Source organism: Pteropus alecto, unplaced genomic scaffold (assembly GCF_000325575.1).
Source record: "Pteropus alecto unplaced genomic scaffold, ASM32557v1 scaffold24, whole genome shotgun sequence".
NCBI lineage: Eukaryota > Metazoa > Chordata > Mammalia > Chiroptera > Pteropodidae > Pteropus > Pteropus alecto.
This window is the reverse complement of record NW_006439192.1, coordinates 28,698,154-28,722,802: the sequence shown is the minus strand read 5'-3', so window position 1 is coordinate 28,722,802 and position 24,649 is coordinate 28,698,154. Positions and strand designations below refer to the sequence as shown.

At 38.9% G+C, this 24,649-nt stretch overlaps 1 protein-coding gene across 3 annotated transcripts in view; it reads right to left on the bottom strand.

Moving 5' to 3' along the window:
- Positions 1–10,915, bottom strand: part of CDADC1 (cytidine and dCMP deaminase domain containing 1) — a 45,928-nt gene extending 35,013 nt beyond the window's left edge. Inside the window, exons 1-3 of one of the 3 annotated variants that reach the window (XR_003047601.1) lie at positions 10,708–10,905; positions 9,867–9,964; positions 2,133–2,204 (exon numbers count right to left, since the gene is read on the bottom strand). Coding sequence is in view for 2 of the 3 variants with exons in the window: in XM_015592908.2 (XP_015448394.1) it covers positions 2,133–2,204; positions 9,867–9,964; positions 10,708–10,789 (252 nt within the window). In the remaining variant the exon portion in view is untranslated. Of the gene's footprint in view, positions 1–2,132; positions 2,205–9,866; positions 9,965–10,707 lie in introns of all 3 variants that reach the window. The other 2 variants (XM_015592908.2, XM_006916449.3) reach the window with 2 other exon arrangements.
- Positions 10,916–24,649: the final 13,734 nt, after the last annotated feature.

Sequence of the window (24,649 nt, the reverse complement as noted above, 5' to 3'; positions counted from 1 at the left end):
ACAATCACAGATAAACAGACTAAGGTAAAAATCAGTTGTACAGAATAGTCTTTGCTGTTTTCACAGAGTAAGTAAACCCAGTCCTTGGGTTTGGAACAGATTGTTACATTGTTACAATACGAGGGGAACTTGGGCTGAGAACCGGATCCATTATTTCTCCTCCTTTTCAAAGGCATTTTACTCTACAGTTATCCCCAAAAGGACACATTTGAAATCACTTTAAAGATTAGACCAAAGCTATATTCACTAAAATAGTCAAGTTTCAGTTTCGGTTATGAGTATTGATGTTTGACACCATGAAGAATATTTTGTGAAATGCCTAAAAAGAAAGAATAGATAAGATTTTATAGAATTCCATTTCTGAGTTATCCGACCACCTCCTAAACTATAACGACATTTAAAAGGAATACAAAAATCTTTCATTTACAATATTTGTACCAAAAAAAAATCTAGAATATGAAAAATCTACCTATATTGGCTTTTAAAATAAGCTTTAAAATTACCTTGAATTTGTGAACCCTTTCCCCTTGTAATTTTGGAAAAGAACTGATGAGGCTTTATCAAAAGACCTCAGCATGCTGAAGCTCATTTTATTAAACTGAACCAACTGTGACCAATGGAAATGGCTGCAATTGAATAATTTTAGTTTTAAATTTTGTAAGTAGTTAAATGGAGAGAAAGCCAGTAACCTTGACCACTAAAGACTTTTTAAAAAATTGTTCCTAATAAATGGGAAGCATACTCATCAATTTATTTTTTATTAGAACAGCTAATAAAATTTAGGTCAAGTTTATTTACCACTTTTTTGTCTAGAGTACTTTTTACCTCCGAAAAAAATTTTTTTTTCATTTTGTTTCCAGCTAAGGCCAAAATATCAAGTTTGAGACAAAGATTTTTTTTTTCATCTCAAACTTAAAACAAAACAAAATAAAAGCCTAAGCTGCACTCCATTTTGGTACTTCCACTGGCTACAGCTCCCAGAAGGCTGAACTTTTTGAGTGAATCACTGCTCTGGATCCTGATTTTGCTTCATTTCACTAACATCTTGGCAAGTCATCTATGTAATCCTAGTCACAGAGTCGTACACTAACACATACGCGAAAGAGGGCGGTCCGTTTTGTATATGAACTAGTAAATTTACCCAAATGGTGAGTCACTACTTTTTTACCTTTGCCTTTCTTGTAATTAAAAACATCTAAATATTTTGAGACAAATTATTTCTATATTCTTGTTGGGTATTTTAGATTGTGACTCTCAGAACTAACCAGGAAATCTTCAGGAATGTACATCAGAATCATTAAGGTAGTTTCTTTCAAAATATACATGTTTAGCCTCTACTCCACACTCGATGTATCACAATCTTTCTGGAAAACGCAAAGGTTAAAAGAACAGGGAATATTATGCAATATTAAAAAGAATAAGGTTCATCTTGTCAGGTCTGGGTTTGATTTTACCCTATTAGTTAGTAAGTTAGCCTATTACTGTTTCATGGATGCTAGCAGAAGACATGAAATTCCTGGGTCACAGACAAAAAATTGTCATTCACAGCTCAGCAAGCAGCATGTTCTGTCCACAAAATCCCCGTGAGTCAGGCAGAGGGGCCCATGTGGGTTCCTGGACATGACGTAGGTTATATCAGAGAAGAGGAACACCAAGCTTGGGGATCCTGGACAGTAAGCAAACTCATGCTTTGTCCCAGAGGGAGACATTACCTCAATCTCAAGGTTGTTTAGTACAAACACAACTCTGAAAAACGGACTAGGTAAAGAGCAGTTAGGGCCCTGCATTCTTTAAACCAGCAACATGTGTTGGAATTTGAAAGAACCACGGAAGAGTGTTTCTCAACATATATGAACTAATATAGGAATGTGTCAAGAGTAAAATGTGAAAATTAGAAAAAAAAAGAGGAAATTGTAGGAGCATATTATAGAATAACCTGGGGTTTTGTTTCTTATGAGAGAGACATGTTTAGTCTTGTAAATGCACAGAAAATTTTTACAAGAGTCTACAAGAAACTCCTTTGAAAGTGGGAACAGGGAACCTGAATATAAGAGGGACTTATTCTAAAATACACCATTCCTTTTGCTTCATCATGAGCATATATGTCTTTTCTTAAAATCATAAATATCCACCTGTTTTTTGTCAGTAGATACTCTGGCCATCTCATTATCTCCTAAGGGTCCATGCTTTCCCTCTTCCTTTTCCTAATTAAAAGCAGATTAAGGGAGTGGGGGGAAGGGGGAAGATTAGTATATAAGACACATGATTAATTCAATATTTCCTATTTAAAGATTGGTTTCCTTGGCTTTGGACCATTCTTTTTTTTTTCTTAATGAACCTCTGCATTGACTTCCTGCTTTGTTTAGAATACTACTTAACCTAATAAAAGAGGCCTTTTTATTCTGGCCTCTGCATACTTTTTTAAAACACAAGACTAGAAATTGTGGTCAGGAAATTCTGTAGTTTAAGATTTCAGAGTTAGGGCAGTTTTGAGCCATAGAAAAGTCCAGAGTGTGGCCATGGCTAAGAAAGACTAAAGGGGAACACTGGTAAATTAACTGGACTTGGGAAGAAACGATGGAGCAAAAGCATTAGATATGGATTATGGCAGGCAGAATAACAGTCCCCCAAAGACCTCCCAGCCCCAATCCTTGGAGCCTGTGGCTATGTTATGTTACCATGGCAAGCTTGCAGATGGAATTAAAGCTGCTGATCACCTGACCTTGAGATAGGGAGACTATTCTGGATTATGTGAGTGGGCCTAATGTAATCACGAAGAAGTTTGCAAGCTGGAATGGCAAACTTGGTGAATGTTGACATCTTAGTCTTATGACCTCTAGGAAGTTTACAACAAAAGTCATGTTCTGGGAATGAAGTTTCTATTCAAGCAGAACAGAAAGTAGAAGTGATGATGTTGGTAGTGAAATGTTGAATGGTAGCAGTGTGATGACAATTATAAGTGGTAATAACAACAGTACCTAACATTTACTGAGTGTTTACCATGTACCAAGCCCTAAATTATCTCATTTAACCCTCACAATTTTATGAGGTAGCTACTATTCTTCCTATTTTACAAATGCGAAAATTGTGGCTGAGGTAGATTAAATAACTTGACCATGGTCACACATCTAATAAATGGGTATGCCAGGATCTGAGCCCCAAATCCATTGCCTTAATCATTATGCTACACTGCTTCTGTTCTAGAAAAGTACAGTAAGACCTTTAATAATGAAATTAGGTAGCAGGAAAAAAAAAGAAAATAGGTAGTAGGACAAAATGAGAAGAGTTGAGAGAGAGGGACAATATGTGATGTGTAGAGAAAAATGAGAGAACAATGCAGCTATTCTAATTCCTATACTAAAGTAATACTCAGGCAACTAAGGCTGGTAAATTTAGGCAACTCTAATTTAAACGAAATGAAAAACTATGAACCAATAGGAGAGATAATTATTTTTAAATGACACTCATTTTCAGCAGAGCTTGATTTCTATTCCAAAACTTTTGTGAGTTTTTTCCCCAGAAGTTTCATAAACAATACTTTCTCTCCCATTCATTTATCTAGTTTTAGACAGGATTCTTAAAAATGATAAGTGTTTATACTTGATTTATACCTTGCTGAAAAATCCTCAAGGAGCACCCACACAGTGTGTACATTTGACAACACAGAAAATCGCGGATATCAGTTATACTGTAGTCCCCTCTTATCTTCAGGGGATACATTCCAAGATGCCAGTGGATGCCTGAACCGTGGATAGTACTGAACCCTGTATCTATTGTTTTTTCTTATACAGACATACCTACGATAAAGTTTAATTTATAAATTAGACACAGTAAGAGATTAACAAAAATAATAAAATAGACCAATTTTAACAATATACTATAAGAAAAGTTATGTGAATGTGGCATTATTTAGTAAAATAAGGGTTACCTAAACACAAGCACTGTGATACTGCGACAGTCAATCCGGAAACTGAGGTGGCTACTAAGTGACTAACAGATGGAGAGCATATACAGTGTGGATTCACATCCCAGCCAGGACAGCAGGATGGCACAAGATTTTATTATGCTACTCAAAACGATGTGCAATTTAAAATGTATAAGTTGTTTCTTCCTAGAATTTTCCATTTAATATTTTCAAACCTTGGTTGACTGTAGGTAACTGAAACCGTAGAAAGCAAAACCACAGATAAATGGAGACTACTGTATTTATTTATAAGTGGTTGTTAGCTAATAATACGCTAAGGCAGGTAAAAATTACAGACAATTTAAATGTGCAGTAATAAGGGAAGAGACATGGTACATTGATACAGAGGGATGTTATACAAAATGATAATAAATACAGTACATAGTATGTGCCTGGCACTAAGAGCTTTACAAATATGAAATCATTATTTTTTCATAAAAGCCCCATGTCATATGTACTATAACATTCCATTTTACAGATGAGGAAGTTGACACAGAGAGGTAAAGTAAGTTACCCAAGATTACATAGCTAGTAAAAGGCAGAGCAAGGATTTGAACCCAGGCAGGCTAATTACAAAACCACCGGCTACTCTTAAACCATTAGACTAAGTTACTGCTCCAATGTTTGTAATAGTATTATAGTGTAAGCATTTTCTTATGTTAAGTGGAAAAGGGGAGATGATCTGGAATTAAATAATCTCAAATGAGTAAAGGGAATAGAGAAAAAACACTGAGAAACAACACAAAAAAAATGTCGGTAGTCTCTAGGTAGTAAAATTATGAGGAATTTTTTTTCTTCTGTCTATTTTATAAATAATAAACATATATAACTTTAGTAATACATATTGTATTTTAAAAAGACAAAAGGCTGGTAAAGTGTCAAAAGCAATGTTTCCAATACAATTACATGTCAAATTGCATCTTAGAGTTTCTGTGATTTACTTTGTATAGCAAAAGCAGAATAATAAATTTAAGTGGAATAAACATTACTTTAGCTTGAAGAACATTTTTCTTAATAGGAAAAAAGTCTTACTCAACCCTATGAACATCATGTGCAATTAATACTGGAATTACTTATTTATTTTAACATGCCTATCAAAAATACTTAATTTCTGCAGAGGATGTATTCTTGATATATAGCTATAGCTCTATCTACCTATCTATCTATCCATCTTACAGTATACTAATATATATAAAAGAATTAAAATGAGATCAAATTTTGATATTAAAAAAAGTTTCTTCAAAACTAGTACTCAATCTCTGAAGAAAGGGTTCAGAACAGGCCTTCCCAAGATATGCCACTTTGGCATGTAAACTATTTTAAGCTGAAGGCAATTGAGACCCTGCTGGCTCATGAGAAACTTTTACTTCACCCTTAAAGAATTTAAAATAGGTGCCTTGCCCATAATAAAAGTTATTGCCAAAAATCACTTTTTATGGCCAATCTATAGGGCAGGGCAAACTTCTAATTACTGAACATCTGCTCTTATCATCCTGAGAATGACCTTCCACACCTCTGAAGTCTCAAGGTGCCTTGCCTTATCCTTCGCTGAGAACATCATATGTACCTCATTTTTCCTTTCTATCTCTGAACCTCTCATATATGTGCGGTTCCCATACATATGTACGTAATTAAATTTGGTCACCTTCTCTTGTTAAGCTGCCTCATGTCCATTTGATTATTGGGCCTAGAAGGGCAGAGAAAAGTTTGAAAGAACCTAGAAGGGCAGAGAAAAGTTTCTTTCTCCTTCACACTAACAAGCCCAGCTTTTTAAACGCATTTTTAAAAAGCCTTAAATTTCTAAACGTTTGCTTTTAATTTGTATCTTCAAGACAAATTTTATCTGCAAACAAACAAACTCAAAACATCCAATAGTTTGAAAATCTTCTACTTACACAAAATAATACTAAACTATCAAGAAGTCGAAAGAACGAGGCAATGAAGAGCCTTCTCAAAACTGTTATAATATGTAGAGCCAGGGTGGGGGTTGGGGTAGTGGCTGACAAATAGGGAATAAAAATGCATAACATTTTTAATAATGTCATACTATTTATAAAACATTTTACATAAGAATTGGAAGAGGAAACTATTTCAAGAGATATCATTTTATCATGAAAAGTAAATTCCCTATGTACACAAAGACCGTACATCTTTCACAAAATTAACTGAAAATGGATCACAGATCTGAATGCGAAGTGCAAAACTTCAGAAGATAACATAGAAAAAAAACCTAAGGTATGGCCATGACTTTTTAGATACAACACCAAAGGCATGATCCTTGAAATAAATCAATAATAAACTGGACTTCATTAAAATTAAAAACTGCTCTGCAAAAGACAATATCAAGAGAATGAGAAGGCAGGCCACAGACTGAGAGAAAATATTGCAAAAGACATCAGATGAAAGATTATCCAAAATATACAAAGAACTCTTGAAATTTAAGAATAAAACAAACAACCTGACTAAAATATGGGCCAGAGAACCTTAATGGATACCTCACTGAAAATTAGATAGCAAATAAGCATATGAAAGAATGTACCACATCACATGTTATCAGGGAAATGCAAATGAAAACAACAATAAGATACCTACCTACGTGCCTATTAGAATGACCAAAATCCAGAACACTGACAACACCAAATGCTGGAGAGGATATGAAGAAACAGGAATTCTCATTCTTAGCTGGTGGAATGCAAACTGGTACAGTCACTTTGGAAGACAGTTTGGTGATTTCTTACAAAACTACACATACTTTTAACATACAATCCAGCAATCACACTACTTGGTATTTGCCCAAAGAGTTGAAAACTTAAGTCCACACAAAAACCTGCATCCAGATATTTATAGCAGCTTCATTCATAATTGCCATAACTTGGAAACAACCAAGATGTCCTTTAGTAGATGAATGGATACATAAACTGTGGAACAGTCAGAGAATGGAATCTTATTCAGTGCTAAAAAGAAATGAGCTATAAAGCTATGAAAGGACAAGAAGAAACCTTAAATACATGTTGCTAAATGAAAGAAGTCAGTCTGAAAAGGCTACATACTGTGTGATTCCAACTATATGACATTTGGGGAAAGATAAAACTATGGAGACACTAAAAAAAAAAATAAGGGGCTGGGGGCTGGGGAAGAATGAATAAGTGGAGCACAGAATATTTTTAGACCAATGAAAATACTCTGCATGATACCATAATGATGGATAAAGGTCATACATTTGTCCAAATCCATAGAATGTACAACACCAAGAGTGAACCTTAATGTAAACTATAGACTCTGAGTAATCATGATGTGTCAGTGTTGGCTTATCAGCTGAAACAAATGTACCCCTCTGGGGGAATGCAGATAATAGGGAAGGCTATTCATGTGTGAGGCAGAAGGTATATGAAAAATCCGTGTATTTTTTCCCTTAGTTTTGCTGTGAACCTGAAAGTGCTCTAAAAAAATAAAGTCTTAATTTAAAAAGAGAATTCCCTAAGTCCTTGTTAAAATTTCTCAATGCAATCCCAATACTTACAGGATACAATCTGAACTCTCTTGCAAGGTATAAAAATGTCTTTTACATTCTGATTCCTGTGTACTTACGAAACTCATCTTCGGTATCTTCCCTCCACCCAGCATTACCCTCTGACATGTGGACTACAAATTCCCTCACTTCTACAAGCTTTTCCATATGGAGTTCCTTGGCTTGGCAAATGTAAAGGAAAGACTGTTCTGTGACACGACCACTGTCTGTCCCGAAAGCTGGACCTTGGCAAGAACAGAGGTTGCTTTCAGCAAACCCTCCTTGGAAACTGTCTAATGGTAATTGATGCTCATTCTGACATAAGTCAGCACCCCTCCCCCACCTCCTGCTACGTGTTGGTTCCTGAACAGGTTGTTGTCCTGATCTGGTCACTCATGTCAAGTAGAATCCACGTACTTGTACTTGTGACTGTCTACTTCTTTAGCCTGTATAATTTTCTGGTACCTGCCAAGTGCGTAGGGATCCATTTTGTATTGTAGTCATCCAAAACATGCCTCCTATGTAAGCTTCCCTTAATAAACTCTATTAATTACCAGACTGGAGACCAGCCTCTTTCTTGGGTCTGTCCCTGTTCTCCACTTGCAGAGGTAGATTTTCAGTCTCAGGGCTTTTTCCTGGGTCTGTGAGTACTCACAGCAAATATCTACTCATTTTTCATGTCTCACTGCAAATGCAACCTACCTTGTGAATCTCTCCCTCACTTGACCATTTAAAGCCTGGCCCTCAGTTTTCAGTCTTAGTAGCATCTCTGTTTATATATTGTATTTGACTCCACCATCTAACTGTATCTTAATTGTTTAAATGCCTAGTTTTTGTTCGCATTAGAAAGTAAGGGCTGTGTTTTTTCTTTTTGTATCTCTAGTTCCAAGCACATAACTTTATCCACAGTAAAGAAGACATTAAAAATGAAAAAGAGGATGGTTATGAATGATCTCATAAGAGTATTGTGGGAATTTAAGGGTTTACAAAAAGTCATTCGGTAAAGAAAGAAAATCTGAAGCAACTTTTCAGCAGAATTATTGGTAAGTTGAAAACTTCAATAAACATAGGCAGTATAGAATTAAAACTTTATAAGAGGAAAAAAAACAACCAGCTGTGCTTTAAAAAAGATTAAATGAAAGCACTAAAACATTAAAAGTGATATTGTTAGAATGGTCAGAAGCCATAGGTAATTTCCCCGCCTTTTCTTCTGTTTTCAAAAATGTCTTAAATGCTTAATTTAACCTAATGCTATCTTCTACAATATGACTTTGGCCCCCTAAAAATTAATGACAATACTCCAAACTTTCAAATCTACCAAACCAAAATGTTAAGAACCTAATACTTTGGCACCCCAAGGACAGGAGAAAGAAAAAATGTAGGTTGTACATACTTTTGACACATTGGCTTTTACGATTATTCTTACTATACATTCCTAACCTGCTTTGATCGTATCTTTTGAGATCTAAAAAGGGACTACTTACATGGAACAAGAAACCAAACAGCATTCTAGATTACCAATTACAAGAGTAGATGCTAAGGGTCATACCAGGTAAAGTAAGGCATGGTCTCTATCTTAAGTAATTTACAGTTTGCTGGAAGAAATGCCAACGGTATACAATTGAGTGATAAATTATGTTGTATAGATAATATAGGGAGGAAGCAAGAGAACTAAAATGTTAAATCAAGCTATATGCTGATCAGCCCCACAGCCAGACCACAAGGAAACCTGCAGAACAAAGGAAGATTTCTGCTGGGATTGCTAACAACCCATTTCCCCACACCAGAAAACAAGAAAACTGTAATTCACAGAAACTAAAGAATGATATATAAACTGAATTCTCCAACAGACTGGGGTCCCTCTCACTGTCTTTACTCTGTCTCTCAATGTCTCCATCTCTCTCTCTCATCTTTGTCTCTCTGAGTCTCTCTTAGGCTGTCTCTGCTTCTTAGAGGAGACCACGTTCTGTCTATGGAGTATTACCCCTTCTCTAATAAACTTTCCTTTTGACTCTAACTTTGGCGTGTGTTTGAATTCTTTCTCATGCTCAGCTAGGAAGCCTTTTCTCTCTTAGTGCAGGCTTGAGTTCTCTCCACTCCGGGGAATCTGCCATCCTGCATCACAGACAATAATCTAGTTGGCCAAATTGACACATAAATATCATTACTACCTCATAAACATGACACAATCAGAGGGTAACTACTCTATTTTTAGAGTGGAAAGATGAGCTGTTAGAGCCAGGAGTTACAAATATCACACTAAATCATAATAATATTTTGCAAATTGTAGAGTTTTTGAGCTTGTTTTTAAGTGTGACAGAAACTGGAGCACTAAAATAAAATTTTAGACCATTGCTTTTCTAAGTGGTTAAAATTATCCGAGGAAAAATATACCTGAGATTTTTGTCTTTGGGCTTCTACTGCTGGGAAGAGCTCCATCCACAGACTGAGTAGAGTGAAAAGGTTGACTTTAGAAAGCCTTGGTATTTGACCTATGAAAGAGAGGGCAGACACTTTAAAATATTACTAATGATGAAAATAGGAACTAAGCTCAATGTACCTGGGTGCTGTAGCTTTAGCTCAGCTTCTTTAGCAGGAAGAAGAGAAAAAAGAGAAGCGGACAAGAGAATCAAAACTTTCTTAGCATGAAACTGCTAAGAAACTGCACTTTCCAAAGTTGGGCCCTCTTTCTCCCGCCCACATGAAACAGAAAAAAAAGCGGGGGGGGGGGTACTAGCTATGGGAACAATCCAAAGGCAGCAAAGGAAGTTATGAAAAGTCCTTGCATCTGATATCATGGTGGAGCAAGCTTCTCTTTGGACTGTGGAGATGCAACAAGCGCAGCGGTTAGAACACCATAATAAAAATGCTGTGACCTTTGAGGGTAAAGAAGTTGAAATACAGGAAAGCAGCGTGCGCTTAATTTAGAAATCTAGTCAAAAGCACGGTTTGGGTAGTTTTCAGCTCGTCAATCACCACGATTCCCATTCTAGGTCCAGGAAGGAAAAGTAAAGGGGGGAAGGGCGGGCAGTAAGAGTGACTTCAAAAGCAGGTGCAGCCAGGCCAGGGGGATCCAGGTGACCGAGGCAGGGACGCGCCCTGGAAGGCATGGAGACATCCAGGGGGGCAGAACTGCAAGCAAAGAGGAAAGCAGGGAACCCGGAGTTGAACGGCTGCAGAGGCACAGGGCAGAGCGAAAGGCTGCGGTGGCTGTAGTAGGGTCCGAAGCACTCACCGGTCATGCTGCCAGTCTGTGTGCTGACTGACCGCCCAGCCCCCGCGCGCTCCAGATTTTGCATCTGCCCTGCTCCTTTCATCCCAAACCCAGGGGCCTCTGCTGCACTGAACACCTCTCGCTCTTAGGCATGGTCTTGGCCCCAGATGCTCCACCTCCCGCCTCCTGCGAGAAGGGCAGAGCCAAGGCCAACTCGGCGTAGCCGGATGACGTATGAGCCTGACAGCCACTCCCGGCGCTTTGTGTGACGTCAAAGCGAGGCGTAAACACGTTGGCGCGGGCCTGCCCGCTCGGCCTCAGCACGGTGCGATCGATCATTTGGTATTTGGCTGTCTTCGTTGGTTTTGCCGAAGTAAGGTTGCTTGAAGATGTTTTGTCTCTAAGGTCCAGGTTGCACAGACTCTGACAGGGTGATGAGACTTGCACAGACTTGAGAGTTTGGGTTAGAAAGCGAAGGGGAATTGAATTGGAATCCAAGGTCTTAGAGAATCTCGGAGGCGCAAGGGGGGCAGCTGGGCAGTCCAGGTGGTTATTTCTGTCAGAGATTGGCCAGTACTGGGGAGCTTAGTGCCCGGACCACCACAGGGACAGAATGCTTAAAAACACATAAAGACATTAAGAGATGGAACTGTGATTATGAGAAAGGTGAGGATAGGAAGAGGTAGCAAATGGCCCTTGGAAAATCTGAGAAGTGCCTAACATTGTAGATTTGTGCCAAGTGCGTTTTATTATTTTACAAGTGCCCAGGCACAGCTAAAAATGAAGCCCCTCCTTCCCCAGTTTCCACCACCAACCCATTTTGTTACCACAGCTTGAAATACTGACAAATAACAAGACATAAAAACTGCCTTTTGGAAGCAAAAGCTGGACATTATTAAAGTACATCATTTTGTAAAAGACTGAAGTGAGAATCTTCAGTGTTAAAGGATATGGCTGTGGTTCATTAATTTTCACTACTGTTCACTGTTTCATTGTAGTTCTATGTACAGCAATTTATTTAACCATGTTTGAGATTTTTGAATCTATGTTCATAAATGAGCTTAGTGTATAATTTATCATGGTCTCTTTGTTTAGTTTTGATGGCCTGATTAGGCCACCCTTATAAATGAGTTAGGCAGTGTTTCCTATTTTTCTTTTGTGTAAGATTGGAATTACTTGTTCCTTGAATGTTTATTAAAACTTTCTTGGAAAAGCCTTGTGCTTTCTAAAGTGGAAAGACACTTCACTACTAATTCAATATTTTTTTTGGTTAAGAGGCTACTCAGACAATTTCTTCTTGGTCCATTTTTGGTTATATTTTTCTCAAAATTTGTTCACTTTATGTAAGTTTTAAAATTAATTGGCATAACTTTGTTCAAAATGGTCTCACTCTTAATGTCAAAAACTCTCAACTCTTGCGGGGCTGGGAGAATGGGGTGAAGGGTTAGAGAAGTACAAATTAGTAGTAGATAGATGATCACAGAGATGGGGAGCACGGCATAGGGAATGCAGTTAGCATTAATGTATTGGCTAGGTGGAAAACCAAAGGAGAGAAAGAGCAATCAGGGGGATCGTTTTATAAACTATATAAATGTCTAACCAATGTACTGTATACTTGAAACTAATTTAAAAAAAAAAAAAACAACCCTCTAAACTCAAGAGTAAGAAACAAACCGATCAGGAAATGAGCAAAAGACTTGAATAGTCACTTTGTGAGAGAAGGAATACAGATGACAATAGAGCGTATGAGAAGATATTCACCGCTATTAGCCATTAAGAAATGCAAATTAAAACCATGATAAGATGTCACTGAATACATATTAGAATGGCTAAAATTAAAGGTACTCACAGAATCGAATGCTGGCAAGGATGCAGAGCAGCTGGATCTCTGGATTCTCGTACATTGCTGGTGGAAATATAAAATGGTACAGCCATTCTAGAAAACAGATGGTTTCTTATAAAGTTAAATATAGCGTATCATATCATCCAACAATCACATTCCTCGGTATTTATTTTAGAAGAATGAAAACTTATGCTCACACAAGCTCTACATGAATGTTCATAGAAGCTTTATCTGTAATAGTCAACAATTGGGAACAACCCAAACAACCTTCAATGATTGACTAGAAAACAATCGTAGGACTATCTGTGCAATGAAATACTAATCAGCAGTAAAAAAGAAGGAACTATCAATGAACATCCAGGGCGTTATGCTGAGCTGAAAAAGCCAGGTTAGGTACTATATAATTCTATTTATGTATGTACCATTCCCAAAGTGAAACTATTATAGTAATGGAGAGTAGATCAGTGGCTGCCGAGGACTGTGTTTGGAAGAAGGTGTGACTATTAAGAGGTGACACGAGGGAGTTTCTTTGTGTTGATAGTTACTCATATCTACACATATGAAAAAGTTTCATAGAACTATATGCCTAAAACCAAAAATAGTGCATTAAAAACTAGTAAAAATCCAAAAAATAAAATGAAAATAAAATAAAAACTGATAAAATCCAAATAAGGTCTTTACCTAAATTAATAGTTTTTTTGTACCAATGTCACTTTCCTGGTTTTTCCAATGTACTGTGATTATGTAGATATTATCATCGTGGAAGCTGGGAGAAAGGTACATAAGAACTCTATAATTTTTGCAACTTGCTTTGAGTCTTAATTTCTTTCAAAATAAAAAGATACAGATATGTATATGCTATCTATATCTTATATATATTTAATATATTTGTATATATAATATATGTATATAAAATATTTAATCTCTAGGAGTAAGATCTACCCTTAGAACACCATTAGCTTTATTGCTCACTTAATCTCTCTTTGGATTCCTGTTTTCATTCCATTTTCAGTCCTTTAGAATTTCAGAGTAGTTTAACTACTAAGACTAGTTCCTTAAGTTTCTTGCTAGCTCGGTCATATTTTATATAGCATTTTTAGGTGCTTTGTAGCAGAAATTTTTTTTTTTGGTATTTTATCTACAATATTACTGGAAATAATAGTTCTGCTGCAAAGAAGAATAAGAAGACTAAAGAGGATTTTAAGAAAAAAATGCTACATAAATGCTAAGTAATATATAAGCTCAGTTTAGCTGAGTACCACAAAGGCCAGCTTAATAAAATGATTTATAAAATCAATAAATAATCTTTTTATATCAAGTGGATATTTTTCTCTCCTGGAAAAAGGAAAAGAGATGGCAGAACTAAGTGATGACTCTTAGAGCAAGTCACATAGCAAGCCAGACATCAATGAGGTGGAATGTATTATCAGGGACATGCTAGAAAGGCAAGTACAGCAAATTTTCCAACAATAATGCAGTGTTCATAAATGAGCCTTGCCTGTAACTTCACAGCTTGTCAGTAAAAAGAACTCCCATACTCCCTTCTCCCTGAATCTATAGTATTTAACATATTTGTACTATCTCTTATTATTCTTTCTCTCTCACATTTGCACACCCTCTAACATTCCTTTTCTCATTGGAGAGCAAGTTACATATACTATATTCAACTTCCCCTAAAAACTCCAGTGTGCATTTCTCCAAAACAAGAAAACTCTCTAACCCATCCTAATTCAACCATCCAAAACAGGACACCGCTATCCAATCCATAGACCCTATTCAAATTTTGAAAAGTGAGAAGTGTTTCAACATGTGCCATTTCTATTCTGCTTCAGCATTCCATCCAGAATCAGTAAGATTTGCATCTTGTTAGTTTCCTTGAACCTGGAACATTTCCTGTCTTTCCTTCTGTTTAACAATGTTAACAGGCTTTTTTTCTTTTTCTTTCCTTCTTTCTTTCTTTTCTTTCTTTCTTTCTTTCTTTCTTTCTTTCTTTCTTTCTTTCTTTCTTTCTTTCTTTCTTTCTTTCTTTCTTTCTTTCTTTTTCTTTCTTTCTTTCTTTCTTTCTCTCTCTCTCTCTCTCTCTCTCTCTCTTTCTTTCTTTCTTTCTTTCTTTTTTTTTTTTAGGGTATAGGCCTTTCATTCTGTAAGATTTCTCTCAAGTGGGGGCAATCCGATGTCTCCCCACAACCAGACTCAGGCCATCCATTCTTGGTGGGGGTGCTTCCAAAGTGATACTGCCCTCTTTTTCATGCATCACATCAGGAGGCCACTCGGCCTAAACACACTCCACCCCTGGTGATGCATAATTTTGATCACCTTGCCAGTTAGTGCCTGTCGGGTTCCTACAGTGTGAAGTCATTATTTTTCCCTCTGGAATTGGCAAGTATTTTGTGAGGAGATAGTCCCCAACTATGCCAATATCCTATGCCCATTAAAAGTCCACGCACTGACTTCAGCGTCTGCTGGTGATTCCCACATGAATGAGCCACCATCATGATGGTATCCAGTTATGATTTCCTATTTCCATCATGCCTTCTACCTCTAGTAATTGTCTTTCTACCATCAGGAAGAGCATTTCCCTTGTCTCCATTCATTCATTTGTTCATTGATATCATTGATATGGACTTGTGAATTCTTATTTTATTCAATGCATTGCAATCTGTTATCATTTATTTTAATGCTCAAATTGTCCCATATTTAGCTGATAAAATCCCCTTCAAGTTGTCTCCTTTATCCTTTCGACACATCCCTATCATTCTTTGATACAGGCTCATCTTGTACATTCCCTGCCCTAGACCCAGAATGAACCATTTCCCCAAGGAGCCCTGGTTCCTCTTAATATTTAAAAGCTAAGATCTAGGCAGTACATGTGCTCATTGCTGCTGGTATGTCATTACTACTAGATCCTATGAGAGAACAGATCTAGAAAATATATTTATATATGTGTACCATGCACACACACTCACATAACTGTATCTCTTTCAATAGCTTTCTATCTCTCCAAGAGTTCACACCAGTGTCTTTGGTTCCAGTCTAGCACACCAGGGTTATTTCTACCTTCCTCCTTGCCATTTTGATAAATCTCTTCTCCAACAGCAAGAAACCTGGCTCCCATTGTTCTCAATATAGTTTTTCTTTTTTCCTTTCTTCCCCCACCCCACCTCCCAATTCCCCTGTACACACTAGTTGCCTCTTTAGCTTCCCAGCCCCTGTGCTGCTGCCTCCACAGTCCTTTTTGTCTCGAAGGGAAGGGATAGGAAAGGAGATAAGGTGGCCACAGGACTGAAAGAGACTAATGGTGGCCAGTGCACCCTTGTGGGGACGACTGGCCCTAATTTGGTCATTTCACGGAAAGTTATAACCACCCTAATCCAGAAATTAAGTTTTCCTAAACAATTCTCTGCAGGCAGTTTCTGGCAGCACTTAGACCCTGAGGAAGCGAAGAGAAGCCTGAAACAAAATCCAGATGCCTTTCATAGAACTTTCACTTTGTTATGAAGGGCAGTACTACCAAAGAGAAATCACTTCTCAGGCTTTCCGTATATTGTCCCAAATGGTGTCCTCAGAAAAGTAAACTTGGTGCCATGTAGATTAATGTGCTACAAAGTAAGAATGTCCAGGAACCTTGGGAGCATCTCTAAGAGACAAGAAGGACTGGCAAGCCTTCCAGTGTTGTTCTGAGGTGCTCCACCACAAGGCCACCGAAAGGGGGTGGGCAGAAGGGCCTAGGCACCATAGTCCATGTCCAAACTCCTTTTGAGTCCTCATTTGTGTGGTGCCCTCTGGCCTTGTTCGGGTGTTTCTGAATCAGCATCCCTGAAGAGGGACTATAATTACACACATTAGAAATCAACAGAAGGGACTAGAGGGAGGGGTATGGATTAGAGGACAGAAAAGGAAGGAATAGAGAAGAAACTAACGCTGACGGAATACCTGCTATGCATCAGATACCATAGGTGACAATAAGGGTAATAGTAATAGTATCTTACGTTATTAAGCATTTACGGTGTTCTAGGCTTCGCTCTAGCTAATTTACATATATCATCTCATTTATGCTTTCTAGAAACCTTGTGAAGTAGGTGTTATTATTATTGTCCCTACTTATAGGAACCAAGACATTGAGTAACTTGCTCAAAGAGATATAGCATGAAAGGGATGAAAGTAGGATATAAGTGTTCATTACTTCCTTTAATACTCACAACCACCCCAAGAAACAGATTTTTATCAGCTCTGTTCTACAGGTAAGGAAATGGAAACCTGTCAGCATCACTCGGGAGCTTGTTAGAAATGCAGTCTTGAGCTCCGTTTCAGATCTTCAGAGCCAGAATATGTACAGAACCACTCAGCTGGACCAGAGGGCTCCATTGGGTCTCAAACTTGCACATGCATAGGAGTCACCTGGAAACTATGTTAAAACCCAGATTCCTGGGTGTAGCCCTAGAGATTTGGAGTCCCTGGTACTTAGCAGTAGTGTTTTGGCCTTCTGTAGAATGGCGTCCATCAAGTACTTCTTAGTATCACATCATCTACCATCATTAACTGATGTTAAAAAGCAAAATTTTCATACTAGCTTAGGAGCAGGTATCCAAGTTTTACTGTAAAGGCCAGATGGTAAATATTTTAGGCTTTGTGGACCATTCAGTCTGTCATATGTCACAAAAGCAGCCACAGACAATATGTAAACAAATGAGTGTGATTGTTTTCCTATATAACTCACTTAACTCCTCATTTAACTCATAACTACGGCAACCGCCAGTGACAGCAATATGACCTACCTAGTTCAGAGTATATTTGGGAAACAGAAATTTAAATAGTCGGACAGGAAAGCACTCTCTAAGTAAAATAGCTAATACTGTAGAGGAGGAAAAACAATTTTCCCTCTACCCTTCCAGGTTCTTAGCTGAGACCCCACTGCCCAACCCTCTCACTCCCGTAATAAAAGAAATTGACAAAAGACAATTTTGATTAGGTATGTAAGGGAGCCCACACAGACGTGAGACTGAAAAACAGCCAGGCAGTTGAGGCTTACATACCATCCTGACCTAAGGTAGGAGTCTGAGGCTTCAAAGGCAAGGAAAGCCCTTAGCAGGAAGACGAGCAGGACACATGTTTGGTAAGTAAATGTTTGCTCTGCCATGCAGATAAGTCTCTCAGATGAAAAAGTTTTTTCTGGTAATAGCCCTCTTTCTGGTATAGGCCCCTGTCTTTCTTTTAGGCAGTTAGGAGAAAGGTAAGAAGCTTTTCCTGCATCTTCCGGGCCTTGTTTGCCTTCAGGTCAAAATAATCCACATGTCAAAGTGGCACATTCTGGGGTGGCTCATTCCGAACCACCTCCCCCTGACCCACCCCCACCCCCCTGCCAATACAATACGCCTGATTAACTTTCTTCAGGCCGATAAAACTACAACATCTTTGGAGTTAACTTTTCTTCTAGACTTAAAATCCTAACACTTTATCAGTTTCTGCAAGGTAACCTCTCATCTTATAGGGCTATAAATTGTCATTGCTTCTGTCTGTTGTGTGTTATTAATTAAAAAAGAAAAAAGAAAGAACAGTGACAACAAATTTGCATTCCTCCAGAGTATCAAATGAGAATCCTGTTTGACAGTCTTGCAGGCATATTATTTTCTAACAATAGAAAATGCATAGCAAAAAAAAAATAAAAAATCAAATAATCACCATTTTATCATTTTCCAAGCGTGAGATAACTTTTCTCATTGGCATTATAGGAAAAGTCCTATGACTTTCAGTAATGCTGTAAAGATTGTCATTGAGGACAAGTGTATAGATGTAAATATGAACAAAACCAACTTCTCTGTGTCCCAGATTTACGTTTCATGCAATGACCCCCCTGACCAACTTCACTGTCCTTAGCAGGCATATCAATGCTTTCTATCTACCTGTGTTTCTTAAAATGCAGCCATAAATATTTTTGTTAGTAACAGCTAAAATGGCATGACAGCTGAGATAAATCTCAAACTGGTGATAGTATTGATTACAAACAATCGTCTGTCACAAGATCACCAAGAGGTGTGGTCCCTGGCGCTACTGCATTAACTTTGTCTCTTTGTCCTGTCAGTCATTAGTACCCGAGTTACACTATAAAAAATGTACTGTAACAAGGGTCTATTAGTGGAGAATAACTTACACAAAACTGCTGGGCCTTCTGTCCTCTCGGGCCCAATCTTCTCATAAGTAAATTAACCATGTAATGAATTCTATTATAGTCTATGGAGTTGACTGCTTCGTCTTTCGGTCTGCAGGTACCTGCTGGCCAGTACACCTTTGCCCCACTATTGGACAACGTGACTTTCCAGTTTACAGGCTATTATTTCGGAGTACCCACAGGGTAAATTCTCCTGTGAATCATAAATCTTCCTAACCAGACCCCAGGGCATGAATTTTGTGTCCTCACTTTCTCTTTGGTGTAATCTTACTTTACCTTCCCTCATTTTTACTTAGTTTCTACTTTCCCCATTTACTTAATTTTTATCTTATTTTGGCAATGTTATAAATTGCCTTATATATGCAGTCCTCAGTGATACAAAAAAAAAATTGCCTTATATCCTTTATGGAATACAATTTGTTTAAATAAAGAGAATACACAACTTTGAGGATCGTTTAGTTTAGTGTGCCTTGAGAAAGAAGAAGAAGCGAAGCTGATAGTCACATGCTTAGAAACAATTCATAGGTTGTCTTTTACACCATTTAATGTCCTCACATTTATGTCATCACCCATGTGACAGAAGTGCAATGTTCCTAGTTGGCAACCTACATGGAGAGACCTAATCAGTCTAGATAGTTGCTCTACTCTGTCTCTTTGTTTTGCTTTTTTAAACAAAATTCACATTTTATAAGATTGAATTAACTGCACAAAATTGTTTTTCCTCACAAAAAACAATATTTTCTGTTTTATTCCTAGGTAAACCACAAAACTCTTTGCAATAATACTAGTGTTTCTGGTTATGCATATAAATGACAATGGATATGATCATAAAAAGGCCCTCCAAAAAAGAGGCAAAACCATACAAATCAATTGCCAGTGTCTGTGGATTCAAGCTCTGTCTTGCCTGTGAAACAATGCCCACTGCATCCGCTAAAAGGCTGATGGCCCAGTTAGGGCGTAGATGCAACAAGGAGGCAAGTAACGACAGCACGTGTGGGCACCCACTACTGGTAAGAGTCACTTGTTTACTTACATTCTCTTGATGCAGACAAAACACACACTGAAATCTTCAGGGGAGTGTATGGTTTCTACCACTTTCTGGTAAAGTCCATAACCGTCCAGGACAGATTTTTAACAATGTACTTAAAGTACACTGTGCTCAAGTCAGAAGCTTCATTGCATTTAATAAAAATTTTTCTCTCCCATCTCATCCCCTACTTCTTCAACATTTATTTCTTCCAAGAACTGATATCTCAAATCTTGGTCATTAAATCAATGATAATAAAACGTCATGCCCAAAATGACTTCGACCCCTTCATCATATCACAGGAAACACACAGTGGCACTTTCAATACTGTCTTCTTGGACAACACAGAAGTCTTCGCAATATATGAGTGCAGATGGTGGTCGTTCCCCAGGTGAGTTAACAGTGGCTAATCAGTAGGAGGCTTGTAGGCAAATTTCCCTTCAAAGGCTAAAGGCCTGCATGCTCCTTACAGCTTCGCTGCCTACTAACCAATAAAAAAAGTTTTAAAACATTCTCCCAGATATCTTCCATGATTTTTGAATTACTTTAAGAAGCTCTGACACATTGGTACAGTTTGCCATGTGCCAATCATGAAATCCAGGTCATGTTTTGTACTGAGTTGTGTTCACACAGCCACGTGTCTTCACCTCTAATCAGTCTGTGTTTGGGAGTATGTTTTGTGATGCTTGCGTGCATGCTTTTTCTCAGTCTTCATCCTGGGAAGAATCCACAGGACCTTAAGCACTATGGAAGCATTAGGAAATATACATAAATATCAGGCAGAAAAAGAGCATCACGAATTGTGGAGAGGTGCTCTTTATCATTACCTCTGTTTCCACTTGAACCTCTGACAATGAAGCTCCACAGAGAGTATCTCGATTGGTAAGCCACTCTGCATGTGTTGGCATAATGTTCCTCTGATGTGTTAATTTAAGCTGGAGATGTCCCATGTCTTCATGTAAAGAGCTTTGAGGTGCTAATCTGGGAATCTCTGTAACTAAACAGTATCCTCCACTGAATATAATAACCTTAAGAGATTCTAGTTACCTTGGCAAGCCCCGCAGAATATCCCAGGAAGTTTCATTTGAAAATCACATTTAGTGGCCAAATTTGTGGTGTCCTCAAACCAAAAATCACAATAAAGTTCATTCTTTTCTATCACTTCATTTGTGAATGTGACACTGTAGTCAAACTGCTGGCTGCCAAAGAGACACCAGAAGTTTGCTGCTGGACGTCTATTTCCCCCAAGGGCTCTTGTTAAGATAGGACATTTTTAAGAAGAACAAATGAAATCAATGAACTAGAAGTCTGTTAATGCACTACAGGACACAAACACTCTACTGGCACTACTGCAATTCCATCCTGCGTGTGTGCCAGTCTCCACACCGTCTGTTTACAAAACAAACACTTGCAAAAGCTCCACTTAAATTTCAAAAGCATCACGTCTGCCTGACTACTGAGAAAAGCCCATCTCCTCCAGTTATACCTTTTTTCACTGCTCTGAAAAAGGGCCGATATTACATTATTAAATTCTAAAAGTAGTTGCAGTGACTGTTGGGGAAAAGAACAATCCTCCTCAGTTGTTTTCAGTGTAACAGATACCCCACTAACAAGCCCAGGCTTTTAATGAACAGCAGAGCGTGTGGATGCCCTGAGACTATTTCTCCAAAAGCCCAGGCTTTTAATGAACAGCAGAGTGTGTGGATGCCCTGAGACTATTTCTCCAAAAGCCCAGGAGACAGGGCTTTCATTTTGGAAGGAAATTCACTGTACACAACATAGACCTGACCACACCACTAGTCTGTGACCGGCCCCCATCGTGTGTATGAAGGACATTACACAGTTTGGACAGGAGAAAGATTGATTCTAATAAGTGAAAGTTAATAGGACATGAACTGAGGACAATAATGCTAGCTCGCACTTACTGAGGATTACCACATGCCAGTGTGGGAAATACATAGTACTGTTATATATTATATAACATATATATATTATATATAGCAATAATTATAGTTAAATAACCATTATAATACTACAATTCCATAAGTTTTTAGGAAGTCAGTCTTCCTGCCCAAACATGTAGTATTTTTCACACACATGTAAGTATTTTGATGAAGTCCTTTTTGTGTGCCAGACACAATGCTGGGTGCTTTATGTACATTTAAATCTTACTTCATTGTCTTTTATGGTCTCAGCTGTCACACGAGATAATAATATATTTTTCAGAATGAGAAAACCCCCTCCCATTGTGAATTAATTGGTCATTTAATAATATTTTATTTCATTCAATCCTTTTTGCAGAAAGGAAAAATAAAGCCTTAAAAATTGCCAAAGTCTATGTAAATGCCCAGGAACAGGTTATATATAAATATATAAACCAATTCAGTTTAATATATTTTTATTATAACCTACATTCTAGAAGGTTCTAAATCAGACATTTATTTCTTCAGTTTTGTGATTTAAAAAACATCAGTGTGCAAAGATTCAGCACTTAGGCGGTAGGTGCTTTCTCAACGCAGGGAGCTTGGGTACAAAGCTGGCTTTTGGGCCGTGTCTAAGTCAGAACAGGATCAGCAGCAAAGCTTCTTACTCAGGTGCTGGGCTCCCAGCACACAAGTCACCAGGGCCAAGCAGCCTGTTGTTGTGGCTCATGAGTCAAGGTGCAGGAGGCGTCCCTTCCCTGGAACCTGGAGACCATTCTACCTAAAAGGCAATTCTGGCTGATCTCAGCAACCAGTGCTGGGTAGAAGCCTGAGATGGCAGGTAGATACCTCCAGAGCTACCCACAGGGCCACAGGTGACATGGGGTCCAGGAATCAGGGATAGAGCCCAAGACCCCAAGAGGGCCTCAAAGAGCTGAGTAGGCCTGTTCTGGAGGAGTTGAGGGAGACAGCAAGGAACCAAACCAGGTATTGAACAAGTAAAAGAAAAAGAGACCATGTTTTGACGAGCACGAGGTGGCCTAGTTACTAAAATGAGCAGAGACTGTGGGCTCAACCTGGCCTGTAGGCAGAAGGACCCCAGCACTGGCAGTGGCTGGGCTGCTCCCACAGGGAGAGATTAAGGGGACTGGAGAGCCAAAAAGCCAGGGAGTCATTACTGGGTCACAGCCATGAGTTTCTGTTGGAAAATAAGTAACTTTCATATGAATCCACCACCCAAACCCACCTTTAGTATCTTTGTTTACTGACTTTGTATCTCTTCCTTTATCCTGGGGTAAACATAAGGAAAGGAAGAAAAGGAGTGAGAAGTGGGTGTGGGTGGCATAAGGATAGAAGCTTTTAAAAAATACGCCCAGAGATTCTGGTGGCATTAGTCTAGTCTCCAGATTAACGCCTCTCAAATATTAACGTGCTTTGAAATCACTTGGGGATCTTGTTAAAATACAGATTATGATTTGGAAGGTTTGGGGTAGAGGCTGAAAATCTGCGTTTTAACAAGATCCTAGGTGATGCTAATGCCACTGGTCTGTGGATCACATTCTCTGTAGCAACAAGCTACAGTAGCGGTTCTCAGAGGGTGGTTCCCAGACCATCAGAATCAGCATCACAGGGAGCTTGAGAGAAATGCACATTCTTGGGCCGCACCCCAGACCCACTAAATCAGAAACTCTGGGGGCAAATGTTGGTACACACAGCTCAGGGAAAAGCCCTGAGACTGAAAATCTACCTCTGCAAGTGGAGGGCAAGGAAAGGCCAAAGAAAAAGGCTGGCCACTCCAGCCTGGTAATTAACAGAGTTTACTGAGGGAAGCTTACATACGAGGCATGTCTTGGGAAGCATGATTATAATACAAAATGGATCCCCATGCATTTGGCGGGCACCAAAATAATTAGACAGGCTAAAGGGGCGGACAGTCACTGTACAAGTACGTGGATGCTACTTGACATGCGTGGCCAGGTCAGGTCAACAACCTGTTCAGGAACCAGAGAGTAGCAGGAGGTGGGGAAAGGGTGCTGACTTATGTCAGAATGAGCATCAGTTACCATTAGACAGTTTCTGGGTAGGGGGTGGGGGTTATGGAAAGCAACCTCTGTTCTGGCCCGAGTCCAGCTTTCGGGACAGACAGTAGTCATGTCACGGAACAGTCTCTCCTTCACAGTGGAGCCCAGCAATCTGTATTTTAATGCCCACTCCAGGTGATTCTTATGCATGCCGAAGTTTGAGAACCACGGCTCTAGAAAATTCGAGTGGGAAATAAAAATCTGGAGGGAAGGGTAAAGACAGTTTCTACAGGGCCAAGTAATGAATTATTGTGAGAGTAAGAGCGAAACAAAGAAAGATCAGGTTTGGCTCTATTTATGTTCCAGTTATGAACAGGTATACCCATTACAGCAAAATTAGAACATAATCTTGTAACCTGCACATTTTAGCTTTTTCAAATCCATTCTCATCCCTATCATCCCTATCATCACAAGTAGTAGAACATTTTCAGAACTTGCACACTCACTGCAAAGGTGAGAGAAAGGACAAACTGTGGCTCTTTCCTCTTTGGGCCTGCCTGGGCCCGGGCGGGGTACAGCTGGTACAGATGCAGGTGAGAGTGCCTGGGGCTGGGGATTAAGGCTGTGGAAAGGGACGCTTGCTGCTCCGAGGCCTCATTGCTAGAGGTCTTGGCCATGGGAGGTGTTGAATGTGGTCGTGTCACCACACTAACCTATGAGTGCCCTATGCCTGGATTAGGGCAAATAACTGGCCCCAAATGGCCTCCCAGGCTCAGGCTTTACCCCACCCACCATGGTGGGGGGCGTTTTGCAGGCCCCGGCTCCTGGTGATATCTGTGTCCTTGCCTTCCCCCTCTTTTCTTCCCCTACTCTCTCTGGCACCCCCTCCCCATGTGTGCCCTTTTTGCTCCTGTTTTATGCTTTCCTTTGTGCTGGCCCAGGGCTCCATCTCTGCCTATCCACTGGGGTGAAGATCTCTGTCCC